The 19,875-nt window shown below is 40.4% G+C and overlaps 1 protein-coding gene across 11 annotated transcripts in view; it reads right to left on the bottom strand.

The window, feature by feature from the left end:
• Positions 1-19,875, bottom strand: part of LOC116691760 (RNA-binding motif, single-stranded-interacting protein 3) — a 221,956-nt gene that overhangs the window by 71,740 nt on the left and 130,341 nt on the right. For all 11 annotated transcript variants that reach the window (XM_032519635.1, XM_032519639.1, XM_032519633.1 and 8 more), the window contains 2 exons: positions 16,704-16,891; positions 7,065-7,123 (listed from right to left, as the gene is read on the bottom strand). In XM_032519635.1, the coding sequence (XP_032375526.1) occupies positions 7,065-7,123; positions 16,704-16,891 (247 nt within the window). The remainder of the gene's footprint in view (positions 1-7,064; positions 7,124-16,703; positions 16,892-19,875) is intronic.

Raw genomic sequence — 19,875 nt, 5'->3', positions numbered from 1 at the left:
CACACACACACACACACACACACACACACACACACCTCCCATCTAATCTTCTGAGCTCCCGGAGTTCCTGGCCATGGGCCATTAGAATGGACTAACTGAGTAGGAAAGGAAAAGGAGAGAGAGAGCTAAGGAGGAAAGGGAGGGAGAGAGTGGCCAGCAGGCAGAGAAAGAGAGAGAGAGAGAGAGAGAGAGAGAGAGAGAGAGAGATGACAAACAGAAGGGAGGCAGAGAAAAGGCAGGAGACATGGAGACAGTGAGAGGGAGAGCACTTGTCTTTGGGAAATGGAAATCCTTTACAATCTAAAGTGGTTTCCTCTCCCTTCCTTGCTCCATCCTGTGCTCTGTGCCCTCTCCCTCCCCCAGAGCTCCCACACTGCTAACTAGAAAACTGTCAGTGTATTTAACATTGAGCCCACTACAAAGCTGTGGATTTTACAAAGAAAATCTTTATATTTTCTCAGAGAACAAAGCACAGTGGCAGAATGTAACTAAGTACCTTTACTCAAGTACCGTACTTGAGTACAATTTTGAGGTACTTGTACTTTCCTTGATTATTCATTTTATGCTTTATACTTCTCCACTACATCTCAGAGGGAAATACTGTACTTTACTTTACTTTACTATATTTATGTTTGCATTAGTTACATTGTATATTTTGATAACAAGTTTCTACTTTGACTTAAATAAAAGATCTAGATACTTCTTCCTCTGCTGACAAAGCAAAAATGTTGCTTTCTTTGTTCATTGAAATGGCAATGCATTAAACAGTATATTATGAGGAAAGTGTTGCATAGGGCTGACAAATTAGTGTATCTTTGCACCATATATTCATATATTGTTCCAGAGAGAAATATTAACTTTTTAGGGTAAAAGAAGCAAAGAAGCCTCGAGACGCTTGTGGGGTTTTCCAAAGCTGAGGAATCGTGAAAAGTCAGAACATTTTACACAATTTAGAAATGATTTAGATCAAGACCACCATAGAAATCAATAATATATCCCTGCAGACAGCAACGGAACATGATTTTATTTATTCATTTTGTCTTTGTCTCTCACGCTCTCTGTACTCTTTCCTCTCTGCAAAATCTTACTGAAAAGAGGATGTCTGCTAAATCATCACTTTCAAGGGGTCCCCTTCCTTTTCTGACAGCCACAAGTTATTTTTAACCCCACCCTCACCCTCCCTGTGCCTCCTCCCATCCATCCCTTCCTTCCTTTCCAAGAGAACTCTCTGTGCCAATTTGTACTCCCTTAGTTACGCTAAGCACTTATCTTGTCCCCACTGAATGCCTCTGCAATCAAACCAACACTCATCTGGTTGTAAGGCATTCTAATGGCCGCCTGATAATGAAACTCCTTCATTGTGAGTTAACATGATGTCTACATCACAAGCAGCGAAACTGCTGATGTGGGCCAGAGCCCGTAGAAATCGCCTATGCTGCTGCAGCTGCTGCATTAAATAATACGCATAAATCTACAGCTGAAGATATCAGTTTGCATTTTGAAACACTCTCTGTAATATTAAGTATTCATAAAGGCCTTGTCTGGATATACTCCAAACTAGGCCTTTATGTCACTACTATTTACATGCAAACGCACTGACTCTTTACTTTTTACAAAAAATTCCCTGATTTATACGGGTTTTTTTTACCTGGATTTTATGTACTAATGAAAGTTGTGTCTCTTGTACCAGATGACAAGACAGAAAAACGTTGTGTGTGTGTTCCAAACATTTTTCAAGTAAATTGTTGTTTCTTTTTTTGCTCTATTGATTTATTTATTTTTGATCTGATTTTCGACATTTGTAAAAAAACGTATGCCCATACACATAGTACCTCGTCTCTTTAGAAAGGGCAAATCTCCCAGGGGCACAGTCAGTGTTCAGAACTCTTTTACCTTTTGTCCTTGTATATCTTTAGATAATCTATATTTGACCAATTTTCTTTTTTGAACACATGATTTAAGTGCACACATAAAACAGCCCATGCTTGCAGCTGCACGCTATCCCAGGTGATTCTTCAAGCTACAAATACAAACTTTTGCTCTGTATTGATTGTTAGTTCACCCACGATAGCAAATAAAATGTGACCTGATGGGATTAAATTAGGCTGTTACCTTGCTGCATGAGTCTGAAGTCATTAACTGATGTTGCAAAGCATCTAATGACTATTAAATCACAGTCCTTAAGTCATATCTTTACTTTTATAATTTTCATTGAACTTTTTTTTTTATCTGATTTTGGACAAGAGCTAGGAAACATGTCTGCTTAAACGTACGTGTACACACCTTTCCAGTCTTTCCATTTATTACATATTTGAAAAAAGCTAAATAATTGGCTCAAAATGTTACACAAACAAGAGTCAAGTGTATCTGTTCGGGCCTATTTTCAGCTGCAGATTAATACCCATTTGTTGCTGTAGTCTAGTGAGTGTTGATGTGTTTTAATAGTTTTTGGACAGAGAGGAAATTGCTATATCAGGCTTTGCCTACCCAGGCAATACTCGTTATTAGAATAGTCTCTCCATGGGATTTGTTAACAATAAGAAAAAATAAGATTTTTATTTTTTTTTATTTTTTTTTATTAAAGTGACACTTTGCTTGCCCTCACCTCTGCTTGCATTTTTCTACTTTCAGTGACTGGAAATGTGGCCCTTAGCTAAAGCTAATTAGCAGCAAGATGGCTCCCTTCTTCATGGACAACAAACTTCTTCAGAAGGTTGCGAACCAATTGAAAACCAAAATAAACAAGCTAGAAGTGAATGTGGAAGTGAATGGGCCTTGTGGGAATAACACCACATAACCCAGACGAAACAGTGGACAACTGTATGCTAACACACATTTAATTAGCACCAACAAGACTACAAAGAAACGGGAGGGCTGTGCACCAGGTAATAAATCTACAAATAATAGTCCTCCCTCGCACTCTCTTGGTGCAAAGTTTAAGAGTAAATCATTTTCCTGGGAAATGGGAGGACAAGCATCGGGCAGAGCACAGCAGCCTGAGATTTGTGATACGGCTGGTCTGCATTATCATCCAGGCAGAGCGCCTCTTCAACCCCTGTAGTTGGTAGGGAACATCTGTGGACTGCTGCAAAAGGAAGAACTAGCAACAAAACAACTCCCCACAGCTAGTTTGCAACAGATATGCTCTACTGCTGCAAGACCCTGGATCTCCGTCTGATGAACTGGATTATGACTTACCATCACACAGCAGGGGTAAGGACTGAGAGGAACTCAAAAAGCAAAAGTCCACAGGAAAATATGTAGTAAAAAAAGGAATGTACTCTGACTTGGCAAACCAATGTTTCCTCTAGAAGTTTTTTCAGCAGCTGGGGGAAAGGGTTAACATTAATTAGGGTTGAAAATTAGTGGGGGTGCACTAGTCTAGTAGATACACTGCTGGCCAGAAACAGCAGGTCCCATACGAACAGGTTCAGTTGGAATAGTTGGAAAAAGTTGTCAACAGCAGCATCACCTAAAGAATATTGTACAATGCGTTGGTGTTTGCAATGGTTAAAAGCATCAGGGGCCCTATCTTGCACCCGGCCGGCACAGTGTAAAGTCCGACGCAAGTGTCTTTGCGTGTTTAAGACCAACGTAATTGTTAATTTCCCGTCCAGCGCCCACGTGCTATCTTAAGGAAGCGGGAAGTGATTGCGCCATTGACCAACAAAAACCTGGTCTTAAGTCAATAACGCAGCATTTCATTGTTATTTTAACAACAAATTAGTAAAATGTGCCTAGGCTTATGCACAGCACGTGTACACTATTCTTGTTACACACACACACACACACACACACACACACACACACACACACACACACACACACACACACACACACACACACACACACACAGGGAAGTGCAGCAGCACAAACATGCAAAATATTAAAAAGACTACAGATAAAAATATGACGGTGCAAATTCGCCTACGTAATAGCAGTGCGCCAAGGTATAAACGCGCCTGTCTTTTAAAGGGAATGAGAGATAACACTCTGATTGGTTGATTGCATGTTACACCCAAAACACACCTATGAATTAATGAAGACACTAAGTACAACCCTTTTCAACCATTTGCCCGGCGCACGAACGCTTTTGTCCACCGTCAAACTAGCAAAAGTGGATTTGGACACGCCCTAAACGCACCTGCACCATGCACTTCACGCCGAGCGCTTACATCATTAAAATAGGGCCCCAAATGTGTTACAATTATAGTCCAGGATATTGTGTCCTTTCTCTCACACAAATAGTTCTATTTCAGTTTTTGGATCATAATAATGGTCAGAGTCCATTCAGTTTACAGATATCACACATAATGAGCAATACATGCCATATTTTACAATGTGCATCTCAGATCACATTTTCACTTACTACGACCGCTACTTTGTCATTACAACACTGTATACAAGCATTCCTTCTGGCTTTATACTTAAATATGAGCAGGCTAGTCCATATTGTGAACAAATTAAACACTTTGGAACTTAAAAGGAAACATAACTAAATGGTGATATCAAGTAAAGTCAACGTTTGCTTTCTTTTGGGCCAAAGTAAGAAAACCTTAGCTTCACAAGCCTAAACTGAAGCAACTTGAACTCTATGCAAATGTGAGTTTTAAACAGTAAGTGAATACAAAGTGTCACGTGAATATCAGAGGGCTGCCACTCCAACCTTCTAAAGCGGAAACACGGCAAAGAAAATCCTGCATATCGTGGCAGCACACCCAACTGTGAAACGGGACTTTATTGATCTGCTGAACACAGTCAGCTCTCTGAATGCTGAGGTGTCCATCAGTGTCCCTCCACCACCAGTCAGAAGAGGTGTTGAGATTGCATGTACCATCCATTCAGTGCATTTTAATAACAATTTTAACTTTTTCTGGGACAGCAGACAGCATTTTAATGACAGATAGACTTTTCCTTAGCAAGTGAGGAGTAAAGCTGTTCACCCCCAACCTATTTTACTTCCTGCGTCACCCTGTTGCCCTCTGCCAAGGACACAAGACATGAAGACTCTAAACAGCATGGCAGAGATCCACCTCAGCCCCCAGCTGAGAAGAGCTTTGACCACGGGACACTCAGAGCTAGGACGAGGAATCTCAACCCCCCTCTACCCTCCCACCCAATACTAACACCTTTAAGGATCCATCTCCTTTACCACTCCATACCACCGTTCTCTCAACTCAACTTTTCACCCCTTTCCCCCTCTTCCCCCTGTTGGAGTTCACTGACCAGATCCAAATGTACCCACCTCCCTTCTCCCAATATTCCACCCTGGCTTCCCCCCTCCATAGTTTTGACACAATCTCCAAAGGTAAAACACCAGGCATCTCAGGCCCCTCCACCGGCAACAACCTCTGTCCGTGGGTAGTAGAGTTGTTCCAATATCTACATAAAAAGAAATCAATTAAACAGATTTGTTCCATTTCTTCCGCTGCAGTGTAACCTTTATTCTTATATCTTATACCTGTCTTAATCTATTTTAGCACTTTTATTTTTTATTCTCTTCAACAAATGTTTCAATTGTTTTTAATTGCTATTTCATGCTTTATGTAAATCACCTTGAATTCCCCTGAAATGTCCTATGTAAATACACTTGCCTAGAATATCACCACTTTAAAGCAAATTAAGGTTGGTTTTGGTTTAATTTGTAAGCGTGCTGATGTGATCTTAAATAAAACAGATGTCATTTTCCATGTGTAAATTATACTAAAAAAGAAGCATGATTGTACAGCATAGCATAATTGGCAAACATAATACTCATGAGCTGGAGCTCTCTACTGAATCCGTTTTTTTTAAACTCCATTTCAAGTAAGAGCAATAAAAATAATGAATGAATCGAGAAAAGGAAAGAGTAACGGATAATTATCACTAGGTTTATAGAATATTCTGCCTTCCCTCCGGCTGTGCTGTAATGATGTCAGGACAGGCATTTCAATATGCTTTTAGAGCTCAAAGCAATATTTGATTATGTGATGCCAAAGCAGATTTGACTAGCCAGTTAGAAAGATCCAAGAAATAACTAAAGTAAAACAGTTTTCAGGGGACATTCAACACAGTTCGGATCATTATTATGTTTAAAAAGGTAGGACTGTAATCATTTACTCAAAATATCTTCTCTGAAGTCATCACAGCAGATGAAATCTTAGAATTTGCATGAACGTCTCTGCGACGTTCATGCGAATTCTAAGACTCAATCAGACTGACTTTTCCTTCACTCATGTTATTGAAGCTGATGTGCTGATTAAAGGCCATTTATGCCGTTGTCCTAAACCATGTCAGTGTCCTTTGAGTACAACCCTGACAGATGAGAAGCAATCATACCGAATACAAGCTCTTGTGTGCCTCTTCAAAAGCAGACAACTACAATCATATTGATTAATGCTTTGTTCAGACCACTCCAACAATCAAGCAGACCCTCATCAGAACACATTCGAGTGAGCCTCTTTCACCACAGAGACTATTTGAAACACATTGTGGCTATTGTGTGGCATTCTCTATTTTGACTTGGCCAATGCCAACAATTCCAACATCTTGCTTTGAAAAGCTGCTTAACTCTGACTATCATTAGGGTGCAAACCTGAACTCAACATCATGGAATGAAACCAAATAGAAGGTACTCTAGCAGTGCATCATTTAGCTAGATTAAAGGATAAAATGGTTATTATGGGAGTCAATACTGTTGTTATGTATACAATAACATTACACACCCTTAGACTACCACAGAAGTAAACTCACAATTCTGAGGCAAACAGAAGGACCTTGTGCAACAGCACGCGCAGCACGATTGCAGTACTTTGTTTTAATTTAAAGTCACACTGTCTGTTGACAGACATTTTAGCTCACTGGTAAAACATTTAGGCATTGATTAATTGGGGATGCAAAAAAGTACTACAGTAAGGAAAATATACAAAAAAAACTGACTGGTCTGCCTGTAAGCCGCCGAGCTAGTCAGTTCTCAACTGATGTTTTCCTGACTGAAATCTCATATCAGCGTTTGTGAAGTCAATTATGACTTTGCAAGTCACACACATAACCAGACTGGATAAAGCCTATAGATTCTCACTCACCTTTGCATTGGTTGGTGTTCTTGTCCAGGATGGCCTTTGTTGACACAATCTTCCCATATCTGTAAAAACAACAATGAAATATTTTGATTAGTTGTTGTATCATTTTTTGCTATTTTTAACATCTGGAGCAATATTGGTTGTTGTTTGAGTGTTATGGATGGGGCATTGCTCTAGGGTAGTGGTGGCAATGTCTGTCGTGGTCATTCTGTCAGTCCACCACTTTAAATGTTCGGCAGAGATTTATGTTCCCCACAGGTGACCAAATACCTGCCAAACTAATACAATTTCCCATCAGCCTTTGAATTTGTGTTAAGTGCTAATTAGCAAATCTAAACATGCTAACAAGCTAAACTGAGATGGTGAATTTGATACACATTCTTGCTACTAATCAGTTTGTTAGCATTATCATAGTGAGCACGTTGACATGTTAGCATTAGCATTTAGCTCAAAGCACCACTTAAAACCTGTTAACATCCACGGGGTCGCCGGCAACGTACCTTACATTAGTTCTGACATGTTACATAATAAGTATTTAAACACAAAAGATCTAAACTTTTGTCAATATGGACATGCTGTACATCATTCGGTTGGTAGAATTGTCTGCAATTCAATAATTAAGTTCATTTTACTGAAATCATAAGCACCAAAGCGAGATCAGCTGTAACTGATGTCGTGGAGTCTCTTGCAGACACCCCAATAAACTGTTTTATGAACAGACTTTGTTCATATTAATTTTATTTTTTCCTTTTGGATTCAAACTTTGTGTTTACAGTTGCACGTGGTGTCGAAATTCAAGACATGTTACCTCCTCTGAGACAATATGTTCAGGTAAAACTGCAAAGAAGTTTCCACAAAGTTTGAATCCAAAAGGATAAAGTAAAATTTAAATGAACAAAGGCTGTTCATAAAACAGTTTCTCGGGGTAGAGTCTCTGCAATCATCATATTTTCTATCTATGCTCCTATCCATCCATTCTGTCCTTATCGGTTTCAAATCTCACCCGTAGGCCAGACAGTACTGTCTCATAAATGATGGTAATAACTAGACATCGGTACGGCACCCAATCCAATCCTGCTTGGAGGGCCTATAAGAGAGACAAACTTCACACCTCTTTCCATCTGTTCTCTGTGCCAACTTTTAATGTCTGTCCGTTTCAATACTTTACTGTCTGTCTTCTGTTTGAACCTGTGCCTCTCTCTTTGTCTTTTTCCCCTTGTATCACTCTTTTATTCTTCAGCAGCTGTTCTCAGAGAGAAGTTAATACTGTTTCTTATCAGCCCAGTCTTTCAGTCCTCCTGGAAGGAGAGGGGGGGGGGGACTCAGACCAGAAAGCTTGGATCGCTGAGATCAGCCTGGATCACTGCCTAGCTCTGTGGATGAGACTTTTTAATTAATGTTTTAACACTGCTGCACAATGACAGACTGGCTGACTGACTATCAAACAGATTGACAGACTGGCTAGCTGATGGCCACAGGTGAGGGATGGAAGCATATTCCTTCTTCCCTTTCACAGAAAAAGAGGGAGACAACTAGGAGGGAGACAGGAAGGATAGAGAAACCAAGAGAAGATACAGTGTGGGAGGTTACAAGCTGAGAGGGTGAATAAAGTGAAGGGAGGAGGAGAGAGACACTCGGAGGAATGAGAAAGAGATGAGGAGAGGGAGAGCAGTCAGTCAAAAGATAAATAAAAAGACACTGAAGGCGAGGAGGAAGCGAGGTATTCAGGGAGCGATAGGGAGATAGTAAGAGGTGTTTAATAAAGAAGAGATCATTTAGTTGTCACCATCAGGAGAGTCTCTGTCAGCCAACTGCTTTTGTCAGTAAGAAAAAGTGAACACTCGCTTGACAGCTTCACATCAAACTCTATTGGGACAGGAGACTTCAGAAATAACGACAGACAAAAGGCTTTAAAGGCCGCTATCACACATAACACAATAGCTGAGCAGCTTATGATATTGAAATTGGGAGAGAGAAAAATCACTGTTTTTTTTCAGACAATGCATAATTTCACAGATTTCTTCTGCAATTTGAGATATTTTTAGGGTTTTTACAAACCCACCGATTGTGTCAGGCTAAAACCAAATCTGATGTTTGTCTCAGTGTTTTTTTACAAAGTCATGGCTAATGGTAAACAAGATCTTTAGCCTGCAATTTGGGGAGTGATCCAACACTGAAAAAACAAGGCGGGTCTAATCGCCCACACACATATGCAAAGACAAACACACATGCAGACGCACACGCGAGGCAACATCGCAGATCAAAAACACCAAAGCGGTAATCACACACATTACACACACCATCTGGCAATACCCAGATCTTTGTTGACTTCGGCTTCAGTGTGATTCAAACTTTGTGTGTGTTTGTGTGTTTGTGTATGTGTGTGTGTGTGTGTGTGTGTGTGTGCGTGTATGTAAACACCTACAGTGCCTATGTGAGTGAGTATGAATGCATGACAAAGATCTCATGCACCATTGGTGTTTTGGCAGGTTGTTTTTCCCAGCAGAAAAGTGAAACATTTCCAGACTGTTTGTTCGTTTGCGTGTGTGTGTGTGCTGGTAAAAAAGAAAGAGAGTGAGAAAGAAGTAGAGAGACGTACTTGGCCTGACACATTATGAATCTTGAAAAAATATGTTCGGAGTGGAAAACAAACACAGTGTATATTTAATGCGTGGCTTTTAGTGCGTGTGTGTGTGTGTTTAAGCTGGACTGAAAAACAAAAGAAGAGTAGGAGGAGAGCGAGATGACACAATGGCCTTGGGGAAAATTCAAATTACAACAACACTGCGCCATTCCAAAATGGTGTCCCCTTCTGGACTTGATTCAGTGGTAAATTCCATTTATCCAGACAGCTACAGCAATCTGCTATTGAAGAAATGGAAGAAAGTATTTTAAAGTATATTAATAGATCAGATGATAAAGTAATGATGTAGAGGAGAGCTTGGAATAAGAGGAGTGCAGAATGTCCTATTCGGTCTTAAAGTCCCAACTGGAGCCCTTTCATTGATCCAGCAGAAGCCGGAGCTATAGTTGAAATAACATCAACCCGCACTTGACCCAACGACTGTGACACATGAGACTCACTTACAACATATCAACAATAGACTCCAAAGGCCAGATGGTTAGGGTTAGCACTTCCTTATTCCATTATTCTCCATTGTGCCAAATAAACAGTGAGTGAATGTGTTCTGAAAGGGATCTGGATATATCATTTGTTTCCATTGGATGTAAATCATGACTAAAGAGTCCTTTAAGGGAGTTAAGTGTGAAGCAAACAGCGGAGCAATTTTCCAACATGCTTGACAAAGTGATCTAAACCACAGCAGGCTCTGTAGTTCTGTAGTTCTGTAACCAAACTTTATCTTCCCTTGATGTATATTGAACGTTTGTTTCCAGTCTGCTCAGTTCATTCCCATAATGTCTGTCACTGTCGGTCCCATCCAGATGACACCACTTATGTTCCCAATCCTGATTCACTGTGCGTGTTGTTTGTTTTCAGGAGTGAAGCCATTTCTTTTTCTTACCCTGCTGAAGTATCTACATTTTGTCAGTACTTTCCAGGAGTTGCTCTCTCTCTCTCTCTTTTCTTTGGCTTTGTAGAAAAGCTACAAAGCCCCGCAAAACAGTACTAAGCCAGCGAAGACCTTTTAGGACAAGCTACTTGTCTTCTTCAACACATGAAAACTCCTTAGTACTTTTGCCAAAACTTTTGATTTTTTTCCCCACTGAGATACGCGATACACAAAGACAGTAAAACAAAATAAAAAAAAGTGACAGCATTTTCCACACTGTCGAGGTTTAAGGAGGAACGTGAATGGGAAACTCTGGGAAAATTTTGGCAGGCTTGAAAAATCTGTGTGCACCTTGGCTGTGTGTGTGTGTGTGTGTGTGTGTGTGTGTGTGTGTGTGTGTGTGTGTGTGTGTGTGTGTGTGTGTGTGTGTGTGTGTGTGTGTGTGTGTTAATGACAGTCCTCAGAGGCCCCCACAGCGTCAGATCTGTGTTTTCATTTGCTTGTGGAGCACTGTCAGACAATGGATGCTCATCGTTTGATGTCTACTGCATTCCAGTTGCCACACACCAACACACACACCATTTCTACATCTCTCCAGGATGCCTGTGAGTGTACACATACATTATGGATATGTCCATGTTCTCTGAGTTTGTAAGTTGTGAGTGTTGTGTCTCAGGCTGTTTATGTGTTTCAGCGTGTGTGTGTGTGTGAGTGTGTATGTGTGTGTGTGTATATGCACGTAGGTTGGTCTCTGTGTGAGGTATCCCGTAATTGGGGATCCAATGCAGTTGTCTTGTCTCTTGCACTTCCCTCATCTGTCCCTCTCTCTGCCAGTTAGACTCAGACAAACACAGATAGAGGGACTGAAATAGTGCAGTGCTTCAGAAGTCTTTGAATTGATTCCCCACATGTAGTTTAACATGTTCAGGGGCTTTACAGAAATGAAGTCTTGGAGTTTTTCCATGATGAAAAGGCAATGTGCTGTGAATTCAGAAGATAGTTTGATGCCACTGAAACAAGTTTATCTGCCAAAGGGGCTTTTTATGATGTTTTAATCAGTGTCTGCTAGGCCAGTAAGGTGGTGCATTCAGGAATTGGTATACTCTATCTTAATACATGAAGGGTGAATTGAATTGAAATGAGTTAGATCTTGACTACGTCACTGGCCATAACTCTTCAGAGAGCTCAATATATTCCCCATTCATCCAGGATCCTTAACATAGGATGCTTTTGTCAATGTAGTTAAAGTGAAATTAGGTGAGACAACACCAGTGTTGGCAAAAGATCATGACTGTTGACCCTAAGGGTCGGGGTTATAATAGAAAAACTAGTATTTATAGCTGTTCAAAATGACCACACTTGAGGCTGGGTGAAAAGCTGACCAATATAGAGAGGAGTGTGATTCCGTAATAGCTCAAATGGGGAAAGCAGAGCATGCTTTCAGACTCTTCTGCAGGGCACTTGGCAGGTAACACTGTTAGTGCCTGGCACTCAGTTATAAACACAAAAAGTGACAGAAATAGATGTGTAAAGACCACAGACTGTAAAAAATGGTGGACGTGATGTCACCCAGTCATTTGTGGACTGCCGTTTGGAAGCCAGCTGTTTGCCTTTTGGCCGTTGCCATCTTGGCATTTTGGACCCAGAATTGACCATATTTGGACAAGAGGGCGGAGCTGGGGAGGATGCTGCAGCTAAGCCAGTGTTGGTTGTGGTAAAAATTGCACTGCGCAACGCTAAATGCTAAAGAAGGAAAAAATCACTGTTGGCGGGTAAATGTGGACCTTCAGTCACTGGCGACATACATCTGCATGTACGGCAGTACAGGAAATAGGCAAACAATACATTTTTAGGCGACCAAGACGTTCCAATTTGATTAATCTTTGATGAAGTGAAAACACACAGAAAGAGGGTTAAAGTTAAAGACAAATAGATGGACAGCACTCAAATACAAGTTCAAAGCTATTTCAGTGTGCATGTGGCCATGGCTAGCATTGCTAAGCCTCTGTTATCTTTGAAAGGTCAGTGTGTAGCCACACATCCCCTGCTTTATCTTCTACAATAATTTACTAAATGAACATCATGCTGTATTGAAGACGAATTTAAACTAGTGATTGAGACCATAAACTTGTTAGAAAACTGTTTACTGTTTACTGTAATAAATTTAGTGAGAAGTAGGGTCAGTTTCCCATAGACTTTTATAGAAACTGATTTCTTTTCTGAGCCAGTGGGAGTTGCCCTTTGCTGGAAACGAGATAGAATGCAGGTTTAAGGCAATTCCGCATCAGCTTCACTTTTCATCACCGGAATTCACTGCTCGGTAACAGATCAAATATGGGTTAAAAAAAAGTTATTAAAATTGTCAAATACAGTTGGTCCCTTGTCTTCTGTCTCTCTGTCTGTGTGTGTGTCTGTTTCTGCGTGTGTTGTTTTGTCTCGCTCCCTCCCGTCATTCCTTTCTGGGTTTTATTTGTATTTTTTTGCCCTGGGACATGTTTGCCGTCTCAGAGTGTTGTTTGTAGTTGTTTGTTGCTGTTAAAAATAAAAGTAAAAATTTGATCACAAAACAAATTGTCAAACACAGTTGTCAGGGTAGGCACCTACCAACAACTATTTAAGAAAAAAAGCCGTATTACTTAAATTAATTCTTGTCCACAGAGTTTTGCTCATAAGACAGTAAGATGATTAAAGATGGAATCTGTCTCTGAAATACTACACAATACATTTTAGGACAGACAGATATGTCTAGGTTTCAGGTTTCAAATCAATCAACTGCTACAAAACATCAAGCACATTCGTTGGGACGCTTTTCAAATTTACATGATTTTGCATTTTCTAACTGAGCTGCTGAGGATTAACGAGAGACTGCAAAGTCATTTAGTGTTTTATATAGGTCTTCCGTAATTTCTCTCATAAGTTGTCTGTCCTTATACAACCCCTCCATCACGAAGTAGAGACTAGCAGATAGATAGATAGATAGATAGATAGATAGATAGATAGATAGATAGATAGTGTGTTGAATCAGTGGAAGTGTGAGAGAGACAGAGACAGTGTCAGTTAAAATGAGAGAGAGAGAGAGAGAAATTGCCCTTGTGCTCTGCTTTAGATTCCGCTCACGTTCTGCTCTGTCCCCAGACGTTAAAAGTGTGTCCATAGTTTGGGCGACCGGGGGAGTGATTGGAAATGTCAGCTGACAACAGCACTTTTCACTGACACTCTGAGAACTGGCACAGAGACAGAGAGAGAAGGGTGAGGGGTAGATTGAGGGACAAAGGCAGAGAGAAAGAGAGAGAGAGAGAGAAGGATGGAGCGAGGAAATGAGGAGGATGACAGAATCTGAAAGAAGAGGATGGTGCTGGTAGGCGGGTTAGCATACGCAAAAAAAGCCACGCTTGGTAACAATAAGGATGAGGACCACACTGAGCTAAAAGTGAGTGTGTGTGTGTGTGTGTGTGTGTATCAGCATCAAGGGACTACGTGCATGAATAAAATGCCTGTTTGTGTGTGTTTGTTTGGGCGCATGTCACATCAGTGAGTGACAGGAAACTGCTATTCAGTGTATTTCTGAAAGCCGCAGAGAGTTAGAAAGCCAAGGCAAAGATTGCTGCCCAACAGCACACACAGGCCCCCTCCACCACTGACCTTTCCTAAATGTTACTGGCCACTTGGCAAACTGACTGGGCCGCTAATGAAACTTTTATTGGCCCCCATTTTTCACCCTGTTTCTCCAGAACGCCTCCAGGGCTAAGCTGAAATACAACAGGCTTGAACTGCAGCTGACATGCAGAAGGGCAAGGTATGGTGTGTGTTTGTGTGTGTGTGGGTGGCGTGTCGTGCGTGGTGGGGTGTGTGTGTGTGTGTGTGTGTGTGTGTGTGTGTGCGTGTGTGTGTGTGTGTGTGTGTGTGTTCATGCGCAGTCTTCACATTTCATTTTAATCCACCTTTTTATTTATTCCGAAATCAGATCAACTAAAAACGCTGATGAGACATTGAAAGCCTTTACCTGCTGAATATTTAGCTCAATATATCATTCTCCAGTTAAATTTGATAATATCAGGTAATAGTTGGAGGCAAACAGGATCCTCTCTGGAAGAGCTGGTTTATCATTTGCATCATTTACCCATATCTTAACTGAAAGATCAGATACGCTCAGCTACATTGCTGTGAATGTAAGAATACATGCTCACACCCTTGGGTGTAATAACAAGGTCTCTATTAAGTACTCAGGTATTCCTATCCAAGTCATTTAATGCAAAGTACTGATAATAACAATACAATCACTCCAGTTGGGTAAGATGTGTTAATAAAAATAATTCAAAGTTCCATTTTGGTAGCACATTACATTCCGCCACGGTAATAAGATGGTAATATTGGGGTAACAGTGTGTTAATAAAGAGGTAATATTTAGGTGTATACATATGGTTATCATTGAACCAATTCCTAGTTATTACAATGGTAATTACATCTGTTACCTTCTTATCACCTTATTATCCCAGTATTACATCTTATTACGGTGATGTATTACCCAGTTATTACCTTGGTAATTACAAGTTATTACCTACATATTACCTCTTTATTATAACACTGTTACCCCACTATTACCATCTTATTACCGTGGTGGAATGTAAAGTGCAACCTCCATTTTTTTAATAATCATACTACAGAAAAATCTCACATTTCTATATACTATCCTATTTTCTCTATAGCCTTTTTGCATTTTTATCTTTTTAATTCTATTCTTTTAAACCCCATCTGTTGAGGGAGATCAAGGGAAATGACAGAAAGCAGCAGAGTGGACCTTGTGGTGAGACTGTCTCTGTCTTCCAAGGTGAACTTTTAGTTTCCATGTTTTTAGCGATTAAACAGAGAGCAATGGGGCATTTATAACCCAAACTGTGTATAACAACTGCTGCTGCCAAAGCACAGTGGCTTAAAATAAACACTGTACCAGAACTTGTTCAGACGTAACCCAGCTGCTGATGGATAATGATGAGCCTTCATCAACTCCACTACAAATCTTGCAGATCAGTTGTAATAAATCTTCATATTTTAAATTGTGCTGTATCACTTGGTAGCACTGACTACAATGCAATTGCATTTCTATTAAGTCTAGTTTTACTAGACTTTCTTTCATGGAATGAGTGGATAAGTCCTATATGTAATATAGACTTTAAAAAATACATTTCCAAAACTGTTGGCATACATGTTAAAGACCAGTGTTGGGCAAGTTACTTCCAATATGTCATACATTATATTACTAGTTCCTGTCATTTGAGAGTAATTAGGCATATTACAATATTACCGCCTCTGAATTGTAATGCTTTACAGTACTTTTGCATTACTTGTGAGTTACTTTCCACCTTCCAAAATAACAGCAGAAGTTTGACTTGGCAGGTAGGTATCATTGATTATTGATAATATTTTGTATAATTAATACGAATATGTAAAGTAACTAAAGCTATAAAAATAGAGAAGTAAATCGTACAATTGGTAGGAGAAAATATAAAATATTAATTAAAAAGAACCTTACAGTTGTATTGAAGTACAGCATAGTTACTTTCCACGGCTGATTAAATGCAATGATATTTACGTGTAGCAAGCCTAAACATCATTTCCCGACATGTTGATATACTAAATGTTGCATTAAAATGCGTTACTGAGATTGTAACAGGTATAAAATTACTGAAATTTAATTAGTAATACATTGTATTTCTGCGTTACAGCAAAAAGGAATACATTACAGTAATTGCGTTATTTTTGTAATCTTCTGCTGATGGATAAAAGGATGCATGTGTCTGTCCTTGTGCGGCATGCGTGCCGATGACCTAGTGCAGAAGGGAGCGGATGGGTTAGGCCCAGCTGGGTTGTGTTTTTTCCTCTGAGGAAGCACAGGGGGGTTTGGGCAGAAAGGTCAAGAGCAAACTGTTGATACTCATTATAAGCTGCTTTTGGACTCACGCAAAACAAATTACAAAAAGATAAACCGAACAGAGCAAGAATGAACTGAGCTCAGCTGCTCTGAAGGATGCACATGCAGAGCGAGGACATGGTCAGATGAGGCTGAACAGAACAGAATAGAAAAGAATAGAATAGAACAAAATAGAAAAGAACAGAATAGAATAGAACTCACGGCTGGCAGAGTTTGATGAGGTCCTGGTCGGTGGTGGCAGGCGGTAGGCCTCTGATGTACAGGTTAGTCTTACTAAGCTGCTCCACTAGCCCTCCTCCATGACCTCCTCCTCCTCCTCCACCACCTCCTCCTCCTGTGGTGCCAGGGCTGGGCGGAGCCATGGGCGGAGGGGGAGGAGCATAAGACTGCTGCAGAGATGGAAAGAGAAAAAGAGAGAGAGGTCACATTACAATATATATATATATTGTAATTATATAAAAATGTATTTAGTGTTGAAATATATTTTTCTAGCCTTGTTATGTTATTTTTTGTGCCACAATAGTAATACCAATTTAAAAATGCTAAAAAATAAATGAAAAAAAAGTTTTTTTGATTTCTGCCTTCAGTCCTAACCTGACGCGCTACGGGGTTTGTTACACAGAACCATCTGAGAAGCCTTCATTGGAAACTGTTTAAAAAAGGGCAGGCACTTTCCAAAAATACCTGACAGAGGATTGGATGAACCATCTGTGTATCATGTTTTCATTTTGTTGCTGCCATCACACACACACACAATAAACTACGCCTGTAGCTGCCGGTAGCTCCTCACCAGAGGCTGATTGGTTCGGTAGGCTGGTCGATCAGTCATAAACACGTTACTGGAAGCCTGCCAAGATGGATTTTTGTGTGATATGTGATATTGCGAGATTCCAGCTGCTGTGCATGGTAACCTCAGTCCTACACATCAAACACAACATCATCTTTATACCAAACTCGCATCCTGCATCAAGTCCCACACCAATACATTGATTCAACAGGAAGCACATCAAATTAAGGAAGCAGGATGAGTGTCATTAGTACTGCTCATTATGATCATGGTACCAAGTTTTACTATGGGTGCCTGTATCAGTAACGATAACAAGCTGTGCTGCATCTTAGTAACTTCTCCGGCTTTGATGACAATGTAATAAACATCCCTATTCAGACAGGGTCAACATCAGGATCGGAGTGACCAGCTGTAAGTTACAGGGTTTTTGAGTTATGGAACAGGAAATTTCTTAAGCCACTGGTAGCTTTGTCAAAGATAAAGGTTGACAAAGTGTTGATGGACCGAAGGCTCTGAGCGTATGTCCTGTTGTGTTTAATTTAAAAGTTGCTGTCAGCTGTATTGACAGGTCTTTTAGTCTAAAACTGAATCTTAAAAATATGATTATTTAACTTGAAATCATCTTGAGTTAAATGACATTTTCTTGATACCAGTAATCTTTCTACTTCAATGTACTGTCAACAACAGCTTGAAATCACAGAATACTACATTGGGCACATTCATTGTGCTCTAAGAAGTTTGTGTCAAGCATCCTGTTATGGGTGCACAAACCAGGCTATCCAGTGTTTGATCCAGGCCTCGGCCCTTTCTCAGTCCTAATTTACTCAAACGTTTCCTATCGGCCTCCACGGTCCAATTACACAGCTCAATGCTGAATAAATGACTTAATAAGATGACCATTTCTGGCAGGGAAGAAGGGCAGTGCGAGGATTAATGAGTGTTTGGATGATGGGATCAGAGTGAACACCCCCCTCGCCTGCCCGCTGCCTTAGGCAAACTATTAGGTTAAGTTTGGAGGAACTAAACAAGCCTGATGGCTCATATGACAACAGCGTTCAAAATACTCTTCTGCCTCCTTAATGTTGGGAGCCAAACACTGTCTCATCAAAGAAATCTAGTCTCAGCATTGGTCCCACTGTAGGGGACTGGATTCAAGATGATCACAGGCCAGTTTTACTGTGTGCCACAATGACAAGTAAGGAGACAGGGAGAGAGAGTTGAGGCAAGGGAGAGGGACAGGTGAGAGAAGAAATGTGTGTTTCTGGATGTATACTGTATTTGTATTTGTATGTGCATGTGCGTTGCAATTGCCAGTGAGCGTGTGTGAGCTTGTGTGTGTGTGTGAGCCAGTGTTTATGATAATGACAGGTTGCCACCACACAGCAATGCAGAGCCCGAGCCAGCTCTGATATTAATCCATTACCTGTACTTCCCTCGATTCCTGACACACACACACACACACACACACACACACAAACACGCACACGCGCTGGCAGCTTAGGCAGACGGCGCTAACAGGATTCAACACATGTACAGCAGACAAGCAGTAAAATGAGATGGTGCCCGTGGAGTAGTGTCATTTACAGGTTAGTGCCTTACACTGACAGCCCAGAATGAGCCTATACACTTCAACAAAAACATAAAGTGCTGAGATGAAAAAAAGCTACACTGGATAATACTTCATTTTAATGGCTACGACAAATATAACTCTGTATTTCAAGTGAGTCCTAAAACCCCTTACATTTGTAGTATGGTGTTTGTTTGTTTTTTCCAGAATATGTCCCAATACTGTGTTTACTCAGTTTACATTTTATTTTGTAGGTATTTGGTCATAAACCAAAGTATTGAAACTATTGAACTGAAAGACTAAATGAAAAGTTAATGGAACCTCAAAAGGTATTAAAATCAGTCCTGAGGGGAACATGAAAGTCTGTGCTAAATTTAATGGCAATCCATAAAAAAGTTGCTGAAATATTTCATTAAAAACCAAAACTTTTCCACCTGCTGGTGGAAGGAAAAGTAAGAGGATCATCAAAGTCATAAAAATATGCATAAGTGATCCAAGATATTTCTCTACAACACAAAAAAAATCCAGCTCGCTATGGCGCTGGAGGAAAAAGTCAAGTATCACCCGAGTCAGTGGGGTTCATCCTCTGGGGACTACTAATGCCCATAATCAGAGGCGGACTTACTATTAGGCAAAGGTTGGCAATTGCGTTGGGCCCCAAGCTACCAAGGGCCCCGTAAAACGCCTCATAAACTTATGGTTACGATTTCTTGTCTTACTTTTCACCAATTAATTATATCTCTAAACATTGATACGCTAAAGTGCTATCCGATTGTTTAATTCATGATGAGAAACTCCCCCCAGTCCCCACTACATTGGACTATTCCATTATCCTACTGCGCATCTGCGTGTGTTTGTAAACAAAAGGCTCAGCGTGCTGGAAGCTGGAAGCTACAGACGGTTGAAAAAGGAAGCGAAGCTACCGAAGTGGTTCTGAAAAAAGGAAGAAGCGGGAAGAAACCAGAAAGTTTTTAGCAAAACTTCCAAAAGTAACAACCTTTTTCACGACGGCTACTGAC

Source organism: Etheostoma spectabile, chromosome 6 (genome assembly GCF_008692095.1).
Source record: "Etheostoma spectabile isolate EspeVRDwgs_2016 chromosome 6, UIUC_Espe_1.0, whole genome shotgun sequence".
Lineage (NCBI taxonomy): Eukaryota > Metazoa > Chordata > Actinopteri > Perciformes > Percidae > Etheostoma > Etheostoma spectabile.
This window is presented reverse-complemented; position numbering and strand designations above follow the sequence as displayed.